Source organism: Mustela erminea, chromosome 3 (assembly GCF_009829155.1).
Source record: "Mustela erminea isolate mMusErm1 chromosome 3, mMusErm1.Pri, whole genome shotgun sequence".
Classification (NCBI taxonomy): Eukaryota; Metazoa; Chordata; class Mammalia; order Carnivora; family Mustelidae; genus Mustela; species Mustela erminea.
Window position 1 is genome coordinate 160558720 of NC_045616.1, and position 17071 is coordinate 160575790.

At 52.2% G+C, this 17071-nt stretch overlaps 1 protein-coding gene across 3 annotated transcripts in view; it reads right to left on the reverse strand.

Moving 5' to 3' along the window:
* ICE1 (interactor of little elongation complex ELL subunit 1) overlaps positions 1-12724 on the reverse strand; it is a 56748-nt gene extending 44024 nt beyond the window's left edge. For all 3 annotated transcript variants that reach the window (XM_032337818.1, XM_032337816.1, XM_032337817.1), the window contains exon 1: positions 12393-12724. In XM_032337818.1, coding sequence (XP_032193709.1) covers positions 12393-12476 — 84 coding nt within the window. In that variant the 5' untranslated portion in view covers positions 12477-12724. The remainder of the gene's footprint in view (positions 1-12392) is intronic.
* Positions 12725-17071: the final 4347 nt, after the last annotated feature.

Consider the following 17071-nt stretch of genomic DNA (forward strand, 5'->3'; position numbering starts at 1 on the left):
ACACCAAAAAGTCACATACATCATTTAAAAAAAAATAACATGGGAAGAACAAATAAAAAACTTAAAATAGGGAGGAAATTCAATGAAAAATTCATTTTAAAAGGATCTATATATATTTTAGAGACCAACCACAAATCTGGCTCTAAATTACTAACAATTCAACAGGGAAAAGATCATTAGTAACACCACTCAAAACATTACTAAGATTTAAAAACGTATTTTTTTTCTTTCAAGGCACTATGAAGAAATATCTTCATATTTCTTTAGTAAATACTTCAGAAGAACTTATTTTTCACTGATTATGCTAAAGCATCTTTTTCTAGATAATCCAAATGATTTTGAGAATTACAGAAATATTTCCCTTTATAGTAGTCTGGGCCTATCCTTTGCAGTCAGACATGTAACGTAGCAGTTAAAAGTAAAAAAGGTCCACACAGAAATACGTAAATGAGAAGTCTTAGTTTGGGGTGCGTAGGTGACTCAGTCAGTTGGGCAACTCGGGTTTCAAAAAACTCCTGGTTTCAGCTCGGGTCCTGATCAGGGCCTGGATGCCCACTGATGCTCAGCTCGAGTCTCTGGGTCCCTTTCTTTTTTCTCCATTCCCTGCCCCCTGCCCCAGGGCAAGCGTGCAAGCACAGGCTCGCGCGCGCGCCCACACACACACACACTCTACACAGGCTCTCTTATAGACAAATAAAATCTTAAAAACAAACAAACAAACAAACACTTTGTCTTCTTTTACTGCCACCAGCAATGAAAAATCTCTATTCCCTCGCGGCTCTCCTCTCCGAAGGGTTCCTGCGCACGTAAAGGGCAGCTGCGTGTGCTCAGCCGGCCACTCACCACTGAGGGCCACTCGGGCTCTTCTGTCCCCACCAACCGCATACCGCCATCACCGTCCCTGCCCGTTCCTGTGAGACACTTACTTCCCTAGGATCAAGTCCAAATAGGCTTCCTGAGTAGTCATGAGCTTTGAAAATCTTAGAGCCATATTTTTCCACTTATATTTCTGTAGGAGTGTGACTGAGAAATCTCTTGCCGTTCAGTTTCTCTCTACTAATAGTTCCTTAACTCTGCTCGCTGGTATGGCTGCACTTTCCTAGGAGCTGCGATACTTGAATAGCAACATTTCATTAAATGTTACAAATATACACATAATGTCTGTCACTTGCTCACTAAAATACAACCACATAGGTAGGCATGAAGAAATTCTAAATATTCAGAGCTGAGGGATGCCTGCTGAGCCGAGTCCCTTAAGCGTCTGCCTTCGGCTCAGCCGAGTCCCTTAAGCGTCTGCCTTCAGCTCAGGTCATGATTCCGGAGCCCTGGTCAGGCTTCCTGCTCCGTGGGGAGCCTGCTTCTCCCTCTCCCTCTCCCTCTGCCCCTCCTCCTGCTCGTGCTCTCTCCCGCACCCTCGCTCTCTCAAATAAGTAAATAACATTTTAAAAAATATATGTATTCAGGGTCACCTGGGTGGATCAGTGGGTTAAAGCCTCTGCCTTTGGCTCAGGTCCTGATCCCAGGATCCTGGGATCAAGCCCTCCATCGGGCTCTCTGGTCAGCGGGGAGCCTGATTCCCTCTCTCTCTGCCTGCCTCTCTGCCTAATTATGTTCTGCCTGTCAAATAAATAAATAAAATCTTAAAATATATATATATGTGTGTATATATATATATATATATATGTATATATATACACACACACACACATATTTCAGAGCCAAATCTTTCACTTTTTAAATGTTTTGGTTTCCTGATATATTTAGAAAATTCTATTGCACCCAAGATGCTAAGGTAAAAGGATTCTTCTCTATGTTATTCTACTACTTCTGTGCTTTTGTTTTGTGTTTTTGTATCTTTAACCATTCTAATATTCGATACAGTAAACTCTAAACATAGTAAGTCAAAAGGACAATTAGTGGACCATTCCATATTTGTATTTAATGTATATTTTGCTTTCCACATTCAAAAACAACCTTTCATTATATAAAAATAAATTTCACGTAACAAGAGATTTCTGGGCCCTTTGACTCCCTCCCTAAAAGGCAGCTAAAACTGAAGCCAGGAAACTTTTTCCCCAAAGGCAAAACCCACAAAGATGAAAGCCGACTAAAACACAAATGGAAACTGGAAAGCAGATTCAAGATACTGACTTAAGAGGCTACAGAAAGTGGGAGAGGTGGGAAGAGGGGAGAGTCTGTGACCCTGGGCTGCTCTGAGACAGGAGGCAGGGGCAGCACTAACAGGACTGGTGGCAAGCTTCCTTACAGGAGTTAAATCCTCAAATTCCCACCTCTCTGCCACCCCACCATCCAGCAAAAGGTCTGCTGTTTAAAGAATTCTCTGCCTGGGATACTGTGACCGCTGTGCCAAAAACAAAGGGACAAGGCAACCCTGTGCACGCTAACCTGACCCTGACCACCTGCTTGTCCCCATTTCACTCCCAGACAGTGGCAGCCAATCCTTTGCCCTCTAGGCACGAGACAGAAAGTGCTTTCTCTGAGGACATCCAACCAACACTGCCGGGATATCCTTCCAATAAACGGCCCACCAGACCTTCTGCAACGAAGCTCAGACTTCAGAAGCCCCACACGCTCAGCATTTCCAGTCAACATATTAGCCAACAGTTTTAACAGGAACAATCATGGACTTCCACGTATCAGAGAAAAACCTGTAACACCAAAGTGAGACCAGAACAAGAGAAAGCAACTTGGAGTAAACAAAACCGAGAAGAAAACTTCAAAAAGTAATATGGTTAGAGATAAATGTTATATTCACAAAGCAACAATATTTCTGAAAGGGATATACAGAGTTCCTAGAAATTTTTTTTTAAAAGCTCTTAAAAATTAAAAATATCCACACCCCGAGGATGGCTGAAACCAAAATGGCAGATGACACGCATCCGTGAGGACGCGGAGAAATGGGCCTTGGATTCTGTCCCGGACCGAGGCTGGCATGGAGTGGCCGCAGCGCACAGCAGTCTGGTAACTTCTTCGAATGTCCGACACAGTTCACCCCGTCATCCAGCAATTCCACTCCAAGGACCCTGCCCAGGAGAACCGAAAACACACACCCATGCCGAACTTGAACTCTGTGACTCAGAGCATTAGCCACACTGGCCAAAAGCAGAAATACGCTAAAGGTGCACCGAATGACGAAGGAGTAAATGAGATCTCACACAGCCACACCGCGTGGTTACTTGGCAGTGGAAACGAATGAATGCCCCTGCAAGGACAGGGACGAGCCTGGACAACGCTGCGCTACATGCAAGGGGCCGGTCGCAAGGGGCTACAGGCCACACGAGTCCATTCATACGGACTGTCCGCACCAGGCAAATCTGAAGACAGAAGTAGACTGGTGGCTGCCAGAGACTGGGAGTGAGGGAGACAGGGAATGACTCCTACTGCCTCAGAGGGCTCCTGGCAGGGGCACCGTGAGGGCGATGGAGAGGAACGTGTCTGACAATTACAAAATGGGGACAGAGTTGCATAACGATGACTGCACTAAAACCCACGGAATTGTACACATAAAAAGGATGAATTTTATGTGTATTATATCTAAAACTGCAGATCTAAATTAAAGACAAGGAAGAAAAATAAAAGCCTCAAAAGATTTGATGATTAAAAAAAACAAAGTTCCTCCAAATAACGCAAAACACAGACATGAGAAAGTACAAGGACAAATAAAAACAGGGGGACTGGTGTGAGATCCTCGCATGCCCAACACTATGAGTTCCACAAAGAAAGGAAGAGACAAGACAGTCAAAGAAACTGTGATACTCTTCAAATCTCAGAACTGAAGCCAGAAGTTTCCAAACTGAAAGGTCCCAGCACATAAACAGAAATAGCATCCAAATCATGGAACATCAGCACCAAATTTCAGAGCATCAGAGGCAGGCAAAGACCCTACAGAAATCCCAAGAGAAAAATAAAACCAAAACATCATATACAAAGAATCTGGGAATCAGAGTGGTTTAGGCCTTCAACAACCATCTAGGACCTAGAAAACAAGTCTTTAAGATTTTGAAGGAAAGTGAATTCCAAGATAAAATCTGTACAAGCTACCAATCGATTGCGAGGGTAAAACAGACATTTTTAAATCTGCAGAATTCCTACAAATTGACTTCCCAGACATCCGTACTTAGGAAGGTACTAAAGGATGCAAACACGATCCACCAAAAGCATGGAAGTCAACCCAGAGAAGATGATGCAGCATCCAAAAGAGAGGTAAGGGGAATCCAGGAAGGGAGCTGCGCCCCAGAATTCAGCAGATACAAAGGCTCAGGAGGGAATTTTTTTCCCTTAAGAAAGCGCTAGAATATCTGGTGGCACGAAAGCAGTAAGAGGACATTTCTACCTAACTGGCAGAGAATTCCAAGTAAAACTCAGCATGCACTTAAATCATGACTGTGTAAGTACAAGTGACCCCCCCCCAACCTTCTTCCAGTGGCTAGTTGGCCTCCTTGTCTCCACCGTGCCTCCAGATGCCGGTCCGCAACATTAAGTGCTATGCAAGAAACATTCCAGAAACCGGACTCCAGAGTCACACACAGCGGGATGCAAATTCCTGTCCCACCTCTTTCTGGCTGAGCGAACCTTGAGCAAATTTGTTTAGCCTCCCCCTGCCGCAGGACCCTTTCCAAGTCTATAGATAAGTGGACTGAAACGCTGGGAGGGCCGAGTGGGCCAGCTCTAGGGAGGACACGGGACAAGCCCCAGGAAGGGTTTAACCCAGTTCCTAGCATATGGTAAATAGTCCTTAACATTATGCAGATGAGCAATTGAATCAAGGATATCATCATACATCAGGGGAAACAAGAAAACACACGGGAAAGGAAAAATAATCATAATTTACTCCAGAGTAGAGCTCTGAATAACACAGAGTGATAACATCCACTCTGAGTAATAACTTAAGCAAAACCCTATGCAGGCTAAGAAGACGGGGGTGGGGGTGGGGGTGGGGCGTAACAGGAGGGATGCTCAGGTGGGTGGGGTACAGAGTGGAAGGGGAGTTCAGTCTGCACCTTCCAAAGGCAGAAATCGAATATGCCCTACACTAAAGAACAAGAAGTAGCAATACGAGGCTATTATTTCACGATACTAGAGCTCATCACAGAACACACAGTGCAGGTCAAAGCGAAGGGGGGAGGTGCAGCAGGGAACTGACGGCCGGCTTCACACGTCTTGCACATCTAGCTACCTCTGAACTGTGTTCACGTATATTCGATAAAGAGAGGAATTTAAGAGCACAAAGCATGACACAGGAAAAACCGGAGACGGAGGACCGACGGAGTCTCAGCTTCCTACAGAATTCCAGGTCCTGATTTTTTCCTCAGAGCTCAAATTCGGGCAGATAGCACAGCACCCTAACAACACAGTCTCTTGTTCTTCTCCATTCTGGTCCAAATGCTATTGACCAGGGCTGCAACCATTTCTAACGCATCTCGGAAGCGTCGGAGTGCAGCAGGCTGGGTCTCAGCAGCCTGGGTCCGTTTATGGGGACACCCTGCACCCCACTGCCACCCAGCCTCTGGGAGGAAGCGAGGTGCAGGGTGCACCCCCCGGGAGAGCTCAAAGCGACGTGCTTCCTCGGACTGCTGTTTCTCCCCTCGCGGCCTTGCTCTTCTGGAACGCCTCCTCCAATGCTCAGGCTTCCTCCCAGTCGCCTCCCCTAACCACCATCTATCTTTCTTCTTTCTCTGGCTTCTGGCCTGGTCCCTCAAGCTGCACTTTATGCAGCTAATACAATTCCCAGAGCAGCACGTTCTATGACTTTCCATTCCCCAGTTGCTCCTTTTCTAAAGCATACTCTTTTAATTTTATTCACACAATATCCTCCGGAATGTCGCTGTGAACATTTTAGCACTTGGGGAAAAGAAATCCAGGCTATGTTTCTGTTCCCTCCCTTCTCAGAGAAGTGGAATCAACACAGTGGCTGAGCACACAGGGCGAGGAGGGGGCAGCAGGATAACCTTGGCCAAGGGGCAAGCCAGGGTTCATGGGGCAGAGGTGGGGAGAGGGGATGCCAGCACGCTTGGGAAAATGGCAATACTAAAGGAGTCAGCACAGTGTGCAGATACGAGCTGATAAATACAGGTGGTAACAGGACAAGCACACTGCCAAAGTCAACCTCAACACTAACATTATAGGCTGGAGGATTCTTATTTGTGGTGGCTCTCCTGTGCCCCGTGCAAACGTTCGGCAGCGTCTCTGGCCTCTACTAACCAGGTGGCCAGAGCACTCCCTCAACCACTAAGGTGTACATGCAGAGTTAACACAGCAGGTCTGAGATACTGTCCCTGGAAAGGCCTGCTAGGAAGGTGGGCCCTTGGTGGTGTCTGGGAACTTGGATTTCTAGAGGTTTCCCACCATTCTTCCAATGCTAAGAGAGGTTCCCTGTGCTTAACTACATGATGTGCTTTATGCTGAAACTTGCTTTCCTTCTGGGAGCCTGGAATTTGGGTAAGTTCTAGGTAGGCATATGGGACCAGTGCCCAAGAGACACTGCACCATGTCATAGCACACTACTGGAGAACTTCAGTGAGTCCACTCACCCTCACTGGGCTTCCTCAGGGTCCCAGCCCATGGCCTTTTCTCCTGGCGGATGTAGCTTTGTACGCTCTCACTATAATCAGCCATTTGGAGAGCAGGACAACACTGAAACTGGGAGTGGGTCTGGGAACACCTGATACAGCGTGACCTCCCAGTGTCTCCACACCTCCCCAAGGAGAATACAAGAATGTGCTCTTCAAGCTTTCAGGTACGTGAAAGGCAGAGAAAGTCTTCGTTGGAGGCGGCTGAACAGACGCGACAGTGCTCTACGACACACATGCCCAACCAGACCTGGAACCAGCAAGGCAGGCGGGATTCCTGGGCCCACAAGCAATACCCGCAGGGCCGGGGGGATGGCACGGAGCGGCACCGACGTTCATGTCCAGACTGAAGGACTGAAGGCTCATCCAGTTGGAAAGTGTTCAGATTGCGGGAAACACACCCTGCGGCGTGTGGGGCAAAGCAAGCATGTGTGTGCCTATCAATGACACCGCAAAGGAGGAGACATCTGAACACCTGGTGAATGGGGTGAAGAGAATACCAGAGTGTTTGGTACTATTCTGTGATTTCCTTGTAAGTTCTTAGTTATTTCAAAAGAAATTATTTTTAAAAATCATACCAATGCCACTAATTGCTCTGCTGGGGGAGATCGGCTCCCTGTTCAGCTTGAATCCTCTCTGATACGCGACATTTCCTCCTCCTACTTGTTAACTCGTTATTCACTGCTCTTAGGTAAAGTCTACACCGATCTGCATCAGAGCTGAGTGTATCTCTGTATCTCCCGAGCTGTGCTCAAGAACCCCCATGGGACATCCTCTGCAGAGTGGACTGGAACAAGGCAGGAGGTTGCGAACCCCTCCTCCGCCACCACTAACTCCAGTCTGGGAACTTTTCCACCAAACCAGGTGAGAGGCTCCGCCTCCTGGGAAGGCAGGCCCCAGTCTCACATGCATGGTCTTCAGCTGCCCTGACCGCACACATCATGCCTCCTCCAGCACAAACTACCTTCTCCCACCCCGGTCTCTGCACGTGGCGCCCCTCTGTCCACAACACGTTTCTTCCATCTCTTCCTCTTACTCAACTAAGAACCATCCTTCAGACAGACCTCAATTCAGATTCACCTCCTCCAGAGCCTTCCTCTGTCCCTGCTAGGTGCTCCCAGGCTCCCTTGGGTGCCCCCCAGCATGGTACTTATTTCATATACTCCTTCTGGGGTAGTTTTCTCACCATCTGTCACCCTGACTAGATCTCGAGCCCCAAGCCTCTTGTCCATGACCATATTCCAAAACAAGGCATGGCATCCTAGACCCAGAGATGCCCAAGAAATGTTTACTCACTGAATGAATTACAATTCTGTGAGCCTTCTTTGTCATATAATCATTTACAGATCAGTGCATCTAAGAGAAATCATGATTTAGGTTCCAGATGATCAAGTTCAAACCACTGGCAATATCACTGGGAGTCCAACACAAGTTCAAATAAGTAACAGGCTCAAATCTGCAGCGAGGGCAGCTGAACACCACCTATTCTGAATCTACTGCAGTGGTATGAGCTCCGCAGTGGTATGAACTCTCACCAGGGTTCCCAAGCGCTAAACTGTTTAGCTCTGCAGTGGAGGATGCTTGTGAAGAGGGGGCTTTCCTCCACCAGAACAGCCTGTGCCACTGGACTGAAAGCAACTCAGCTTTAGAAGTGTGTAAGTGCACACGGCCCCTGCAGGAAGGACCCGCGCTGCTCCGACGGGACCGCTCAAGTCCAGCAACACGTAGGGACCTTGGACTGGAGCTCAGGGACCCACCATCCCCATCACTCAGCGGCCACAGACAGGAGGTGAACTGAGGGGCTACAGAGCAAAGGCTACCAAACAGGCGCTAACCCTTCGAACGGAGCGACCCATCGCAGACATGGTGCCCATTTGTCAACACGGATGCACAGACGACAGGGAGAAAGTTCCAGCAAGAAGACGAGACGGCTCCATTCAAGAGAGACAGCTTCCTGCTGCGGTTCCGAACCAGCCCAGCGTGGCCGCGACCACCTCCAGCGGGGAGACACCTGCAGCCGGCCTGCCCATTTCCGGTAGGTGTGAAGTGCCCATGTGAAACCACCCAGCCGCCACCTCCGTGCAGGGCACCCGCCAGGCTCGCGGACACAAGCGTCTCTCAGGGAGGGAAGCCAGCAGCCTGTCCTAAGGCGATGTGCGGTGACGGACACCTGCTCCGCCCTCCGTCTTCCGCACCCTCATTCCTGAGCGAGCTTCCCGAGTTCCTTTCTCACCACGCCTCGGCCACCTTCCGTCAGTCGCCAGCTTTCCCCTCAACGACGCCTGAGGACGGCACCTCGTCTCATCATGTGCCACAAAGGTTCTCAGTCTCTCTGAAGGACAGAACGTGCTCACCCGTGCTCCTACCACCATCTCTCCCCCTAAAACTTCTCCCAAGGAACTCCGCGCCAACCCACCCAGGCCTCTGCTCCATCTCAGCAGGCCGTCACACGCTCTGGGGGCCCAGGTCCCACCAACGGCAACTGTGAAAGCAGCGGAAAATGCCGACTCTGACCTCATTCCAGAACTTCAATCCCACATTTCCAACACCTCTTGTCTTGGTTTCCACTTCTCTTCCCTCTAACAGCTCTCGGTCACTCTGGTTTTAATCTCTGGATCCTTTCGTCCCCAGATCTGAAATCCATCTCCCCTTGGTAGTTTCTCACACCGAAACCCTTTCGCTTTCTATTCCCATTCCTGGGAAGCTTCCCACCCAGGCCACTGTCCCCAGCAGTGCGCACTTGGAAAATACCATTCTGAGCTAGCTGTACCTCCTCCGACCCAACCTGTAAACCACCACCTGCTATCTTTACCCAAAACACAGCTCTTATGTGCTAATGTGCAAAATCTGTCTCTACACCATAACCCTGGAAAAATAAGTATAAAACTTAAATGTGGTTAGCATTCAAGATCTTCGATGATCTGCCACAAACCAATTTTTTCAGCCTGCCTTTGCAAAATTTAAGATTCATTTGAGACTCTACATGTAACGAATCATCCTCTTCCCCTAAAAAGATGTTCAAGCAGAAACCCAAATGCAAGTATTCTGACCTAGGAAAGAGATCTGAAAAAGGCAGGGTCTGCTTTTGTAAATCCAGTTCCCCTGGAGCCCAGCCAGGCCCACCCGTTTACTGCTGCCTGCTCTGCTTGTTCCCTGTCCAAGCAGGTAGACGACCTATGAACAATGGGCACACCACAAGACCTACATCTTGAGGATCTTGCCCCTCGCAGAACAAGTCTGCAGACCCTGGACGGCAGGACTTAACGGGATTCCTCCCACTGATGCTCTGAGAACAGGAGGAATGAGGCAAGGGTGGAAGAGGAGGCGTCCTCAGGAGACTGGAGCCAGAACCTCCAGGCCAGAGAGCACACTGGTTCCAGGACTGGAAGCAGCAGCAACCAGTGAGGAGGGAGTGAGTCATGGAGGTGGTCAGGATGTTAGAGAAAGACAGGAACCAAGGAAGACACCTATAGTTTCCCGCCAGGTGCCACCTTTAGCGAAGATGAGGACTGCCATGGGCAGATCAGGCTTTTGGAGAAAGACCAGATCCACAACTGAAAAGCATCACTGACGCCAGCTGTTCTCCTGCAGAGGCACCTCCAACAACTCACTAGCCTTTCGGAGTAAAAGCCCAAATCCCTGCAATGGTGTCTGAGGGCCCACACAATCCCACCCTTCTTTTACTGATGTCATGGGACTTCCTGACTGCTATACCTGTTTTTCTGCCCCCCCCCCCCAATTCGTATGCTAGGACACCTTTGGGAAGTGATCCGGTCATAAGAGCAGAGCCCCCATGAATGGAATTAGTGCCCTTTAAAAAAGACCTCACAAAGCTTGGCTTTCCCATGAGATGACCCACCAGGTGACAGGGCAAGTAAACAGCGGAATCAGGCCCTCTCAGACACCAAATCTGCCCAGGCCTCATTGATCTAGGACTTGCCGGTGAACAGAACTCTAAGGGATAAAGTCCTATTGCTCAGAAGCCACCAGTCTATGCCCTTTTGTTAGAGCAGCCCAGAATAGAGCCAGAGCTCTACATTCACTCCGCCCCAGCTACAGTGGCCGCCTCCTCTTCCCAAACACATCAAGCACGGCTGCATCAGGCCTCCACACCTGACCTTCCCACTGTATGGGACGCTCTCCTCCTCAAGTATGTCCAGAGCTGCTTCTCTCTCCGCCTTGGCTCAAATATAACCTTCTCAGAAAGGCTTTTCGAGGACTTCCCACATGAATCCCACTGGCCAGTACCCCTTCCTTGCCCATCTACCCTTTCCACCCTCTTTGCTTAATTTTTCTCTCCTGTATTATCTTCTCATGTAACTTGCTTAATCTGTCTCCTCCCCCTCCTTGAAGCTCCTTGAAGCTCCAAGACATCAAGGATGTTTGCCTTTTTTCCTGCTGCTACAATCACATTGCCTACAACACAGCATGTGACCTATAAATACTTATAGGATGAAACTGGCACAAAGAATAAATACAATTTATTATAGATCCAAGAGAACTTCACTCATGCTCCTGGGGTTTTAAGGGGAAAATAAAAATGCACGTACACACGCCTCCACAGTGCTGCTCAACTCAAACAATGACTTAACTGTTTCCCTTCCATCCAGAATGCAGTGCACAATCCCTTCCTCTCTCCCCTGTTCTCAACACTTAAAACATCTGGGATCACTACGCACAGATAATGCACTTTTAAAAAAAAAAAAAAAAAAAAAAAGGCAGCTTATCTCGATAGCCTGTAGCCTACATTCCTTTCTGGTCTCCTCACCACAGCCACTCTGCCCTCTGCACCGAGCTCATGTCAAGCAGACACTGGTCCGCTTCTTAAAGGCACCCTGCTCCTTCCCCCTCGTATCCTTCCCACCTGTTAGTCCCTCCACGGAGCAAGTTCCTCCCACATCTCTGCTGCTCGACATTCAGATCGCCCCATCTCACCTCCCCAAAAACGTCCTGCCCACCAACCCAGCCAAGAGACAAGACCACCATTCCAATTCCTCCTTTATTTTCGGAATATTTAAAATACTCTACGGTCGTACTTGGACACGTGTCTTACTTTTACGAGCAGATCATCTATTTTGTTCACCACTGTGACCCTGCTGTCTAGAACACTAGGAAGAAAGGGTGATAATTTAATTCAATCTAGGAGGGAGGGCGTGTCCTACTTTGCCATTAGAGGCACTGACCCTAGAAGCTAAGAAACTCTCGATATCGGACAACGAAGAGGATCTGCTCGGAAGTAAGTACCCGGGACTATTTCCACTACCTCGCAGGACTCGGGAGTCGGACCCCAGGAACGCCTCTTCTGTCACCGCAGAGAACAGGCCATTGTGCTGCTAGAAACGTCCAGTATCTGCAAGCCTTTAACTGACGAACGACCCTCCCAGCCAGCCCGCACGTCGCGCCTCCAGGCAAAAAATACCTCAGGGCGGACCAGAGCCGTCGAAAACCTCATCCCTCCGAGACCGAGCTTCCCTCCGCACTTCGCCCATCACTCGCCACGCGAGGTCAGCCCCGGCGAGCCCTGAGACCGGTAAGCGAAGGAAGGGCCTCCAGATCGCGCTCACCGCCCCCCGCCCCGCATCCCGGCACACGAGTCCTGGGCTGCAAGCCTAAATACAGCGAGAGAGGCGGGTCCCCCAAACAACTGCAGTAGAAGGGGAGCGGGGAGGGGAGGAGGGGCAGCTTCCGCCGCGGAGCGGGCGCCGCGCGCGGGGGCGCAGCCTGCGCCGCCAGACCCCCAGCCCCGCGCCCTGGCCGGCCGGCTGGGCTCCTCCGTGCCCGGGGCCCGGGAAGGCGCCGCACCTGCTGCAGGGAGGCGCAGCCCTGACACCGCGAGAGGTCCGCCGCCGTCCCGGGCGCCGCCGAGTGGGTCTCGCCCGGCATCATGGTGCCAACGCCGGGCCCTGTGGGCCCGCGCGCCTCAGGGACCCGCGGCCTCGGCCCTGTCCTCCCTCTGCTGACGCCGCCGGGGCCGCCGCCTGCCAGGCCGCTTCCCGCCGGGTCCGGGCGGGTCCATCCGTGCACAGAGGTCCCCGTGGAGCTGGCGAAAGGCTCTCCCGAAAGGAGCCGCCTCGGGCAGTAGAGAGAAACGCGACCCGGCGCGGCCCCCGAACGCGACACCGCTCAGCCAGGACCCCGCCCCGCCCTTGGTCGCCCCGCCCCTCGCCGCGGCGTGGGGCTGCCCGCAGTGCTGCCTGAGCAAAATGGGAAGGGGGCTCGGGCCGAGGCGACGGCAGAGACACCAGCCAAAGAAGAGTCAGGTCGATCCGAGGCACCGGAGTGCACTCCTTGCGCCGTGTAGCGGGTTCGTCTTTTATTGCCAGCTTGCTGTGGGACAGACTTTCCATAGACACCTAAAGCCTTCAGCGAGGGGGCGGGGACCCCCGTGATGACGTCACGCAGGCGCCCGCTAGACTGGAAGGACCCGCACCCGGACGGGCAGGTGTGCGATCTGTGACCGGAGGGAACCGCTCCGTGCGAGTCCGGCCGGTTCCCGGAGGAGCCGGAGGACTACGGCTCCCGACGCCCCGCGCGGCGGACGCCCCGGGCGATCCTGAGGCCGTGCCGGGTGCCCTTGAGCGCCTCGCCGCGGCCTTCGCGACGGCGGCCCGTCCTTCCCGGCCGCTCGCGGCGGCGGCCCGTTCGTCGGCTCGCAGGCCCGGCCGCGGCCCGAAGCGCAGTCGGAGCGCGGCCCGCCGCCGCCGGCTCCCGGTTCACGCGTCTTCGGAGGGCAAGTTCGGAGTGCGGTCCCGCGGCTGGGGTTCAGCCGGGCTGCGAGCCGCTCCTCGAGCTCTTCCACCCCCCGCCGCCACGATGCGCTTCTCCGCGGCCGCTGCCTCGCGCGGAGCCTGGCCGAGCCCCGCGGCGTCTGGCGACCGAGTCCGAGTTCGTGGCGTTCGGCCCGCGCGGAGGGACGCGCGGAGGGACGTGCGGGCCGCGCCAGCTCCTGCGCAGCGTGGCGCGCGGACCCGCGGCGGGCTCGGCCCTTCGGGGAGAGCGGCCGGTCCTGCCCCTGAGCGCAGACCCTGCGGCGGCACGTGCTGCGGCCTGGGGCCCGCGGCGCTCCTCGTCCCTGACGCCTCCGACGGCGCCTGGCAGAGCCGCTTGGACGGGTCCCTCCACCCGAGAGCGGGGACGAAGCCGGGCGTCGAGGGAAGGGCGGAGCGCGGCGCGGCCCCGCGGGAAGCGGACGCGCCGGGGGAGACCCCCAGCCCGCCGCGGGGCCGCGGAGGGAGCGGGCAGGGGGCCGTGCGCGCTGATGGTTTCCGCCGCGGGCTGCGCGTCCCAGACAAAGGGGTTTGCAGTGACTTCGCGTTTATTTACGGGTTCCCAAGTGGGCGTTGTGTGTTGTCTCCAGGTTACTTCGGTGGGACACCGGCGTAGCCCTCGGCCTGTTCTCGGGGCGCTGCGCCCGCGCCCACCGCGCACGCCCCGTCGCGGCGCGCACAGCTCTCCGCGGCCTTCCCGCCTCTGTCTCTGCGCGGAGCGCGGTCCCCCGCGCGGTCCCCCGCGCCGCCGGCTGCAGTCAGAGCGCGTCCTTCCGGCGCCCGAGTTTGACCTCCGCCACCCGACTACTCACACCTGCCTTTTCTGCACTCTTTTTTTTTCTTTTTGGTAACAAAACTTTTTGACTAGGGTCACGGTGACTTTCGTGTCCTCTAAGAGCTCTCCGTTTTTCTTCCAAACCCTGTGGAGTGCTGTGCGCAGTCGCTGTTCGGGAACGTCAGCGCGGACCCAATTTGCTGCAGCTAATTGAAGGTGAAAACGAAAAAGCACTCGTTCAGGAGTGAAAGTGCATTTGTTTCTCCTTCCGCCTATCTCAAACCGTCCTTACGGCATTTAGAGAAAGAAACAAAAGTCTTGTTTGTGTAATGCAGCGTCAGCAAATTCTCTGTAAAGGGCCACATGGTAACCGTTTCAGGCTTTGGGGGCACTACGGATCGCCCTTCATATTTGTCATTAGCTTTTGGTTCGTAAAGAACCATCTAAAAACATAAAACTTGGGCTCCTGCCTGGCTCTGTGAGTGGAGCATGTGACTCTTGATCTCAGGGTTGTGAATTTGAGCCCCAAGTTAGGTGTAGAGATGACTTAAAATCTTTTAAAAAGTGTAGAACTCATTTTTCCAGGCTATACAAAAACACGTCGTAGGTAATAATGGGAATTGATATAGGCCACTCATTGAGGAATCCTGAAAATTGGGTTTTTCCTCCCATACCTGTTCGTCATTGTGATGGAAACAAGCAAGTGTGTACACGGCAGAGAGCCGTGAACAGTGAATTTAGAACCATACACCTGACTGTAAATTCTCAAGTGAGTGGCCTGTTTGAGTTGGTATTCCCTTACAGAGCATTAGCTGTCATGTAAGTGAAAGGTGACCAGGACAGGACCAAATGCACAAGATCTGCTATGCAGAGAGTAGTTCATAACAAGCCATCGATGGCGTGATCCACTTGGGAAAACAAACACATCTTTACCTTACTCACAGAAAAAATAGTAGGTGGTTTTGGTTTTCGTTTTGGGGTGTTGCTCTTTTTTTTTTTTTGTAAATCATTTTTCTTATCAAATTTCCAAGAAAAATGTTGCCCTTTTGTGTCCGTGTCACCAGACCTGGAGGGATGTCTAGAGTCTGGCTTCTGATGCGGGAGCTTCCTGGTGGCCATGGGGTCCGGTCCTCTGTTCCGAGAATCTCACTCTGAAAGTCACAGTCCTTGCCTCACGACCTCCCAGATGCTTATTTATTAACATGTGCTTCCACCGAAATGGCTGATAGATTATCATCATATGAACTCAAAGTGAAAAGTGATTTGTTCTCTGGAAGTTCCTATATTTTGCTTCATAAAGAGCATTCTTTCATTTGATGCACTTACCGTAATGAAAATAAACCGTGTACATTATTTCCTTTAAAAACGCCTAGGTGTGTTTTATGAAGTCCGTGGCGGCTCTAACAGTTGATTCGATTCCGTGACAGTATCCGATGAAGTTCGATGCATTTTCCGCTCCGAGATGTAGTGCTGACAAATAGCCACAAGATGCCAGTCTTGCCCTGCGTCCTAGAGACAAAGGGCCTTTTCCAACAGATTTCTGCTCTCTTCTTCGAGTCCCAGGGGGAGGCACTCTGCAGGGTGCCTGTGCCCCTTCACTGTCCCCCACACGTGGTCCTAAGTTACCTTTGCTCCAGTGTTTCTTACTGTCCTGGGTTAGGCCGTGATCTGTCCCTGTGGGCAGCAGAGGCCCTGGACCCTCGCTTAGAGCCCAGCTTCCACCCTGGAAGTGATACAGAGCTGGGGGGGAAAGAAGGGTGCTCCCTGATAGGTTAAGCTCACTCAGCAAGCAGAAGAATCCATTTCCGAAAGCAAGCATCGTTTGCAATAGAGAACGGAGCCGACACGACGGTTACTAACAAGCACAGTTTTAAAGGACTCACAGTTGTGCGACAATCTTCAGGGGAATAGGGGATCACTCCTTTGTGGGGTATCTTGTGAACACCAGGCAGCTGTAACAGCTTGTCTCCTAAGACGCTTCCGGTGGCTCCGGGGATTTGGAGGAGGGAGGTGGCTGGCAGTCTCAGAGGGGCAGGGGGGAGAAGATGCTGTTCGGGTTGGTGGTGGGTGTGGGGCAACCACCTCCAAGAAGAGGGCAGGAGAGGGAGGAGGGACAGGGAGTGTGGGGTGAACCCCTCCAAGCTCGACCTGTGCCCCAGCATGACTCCATGGGAACTGGGAAGGCCATTGGGGTGGAAGATGCCCGAGCCTGTGGGGAGTGGGGCAGGGAGCGCTGGGAGCAAGAGGCACTTCGGCATGGGACAAAGGAAGGGTTTTGGGTTTGTTTGTTTGTTTTTTTAAAGATTTTACTTATTTGACAGAAAGATCACAAGTAGGCAGAGAGAGAGGAGGAAGCAGGCTCCCCGCCGAGCAGAGAGCCCGATGTGGGGCTCGATCCCAGGACCCAGGCAGAGGCTTTAACCCACTAAGCCACCCAGGCGCCCAAGGAAGGGTTTTCTGTGCACTAGGTACTGTGGGCCTCTGGGTGGAAGCAGTCCAGGGACCCAAGAGCTCAGCCAGGAGGCAGGTAAGATGCCTGGCCAGTGTTCTAGATGCCCAGGGCCGAAGCAGAGTGGAAGCACGCAGCTGGAAGTAAAATGTGGAAAGCCACACTGAGTGTGGCTTTCCACCCACCACTGGAAAATGTGGCTTCCAGTGCTGCTGGAAAGGGCCAGCTCTGGTCGCCTAGGTGAGCTACCAGCCGCAGATCGTGTCAGGTGCTCAGCAAAGTCTGTTTCCGTTTCTCCAAGGCATTCAAGAACTCCCCGGCCCTCCTCACGGCAGTCATGCAGCTCTGTTCTGGTTGAATGTCAGCAGCAGGGGCCCAGCTTATAAGGCCCTTTCATGCTCTTTAGTGTCTACCCGTGAGAGCCGAACCCCAGGACACAGTTGGCGATGAAGCTACTGTCTCTCAACCCCAAACCTCCCCTTGTGTATCC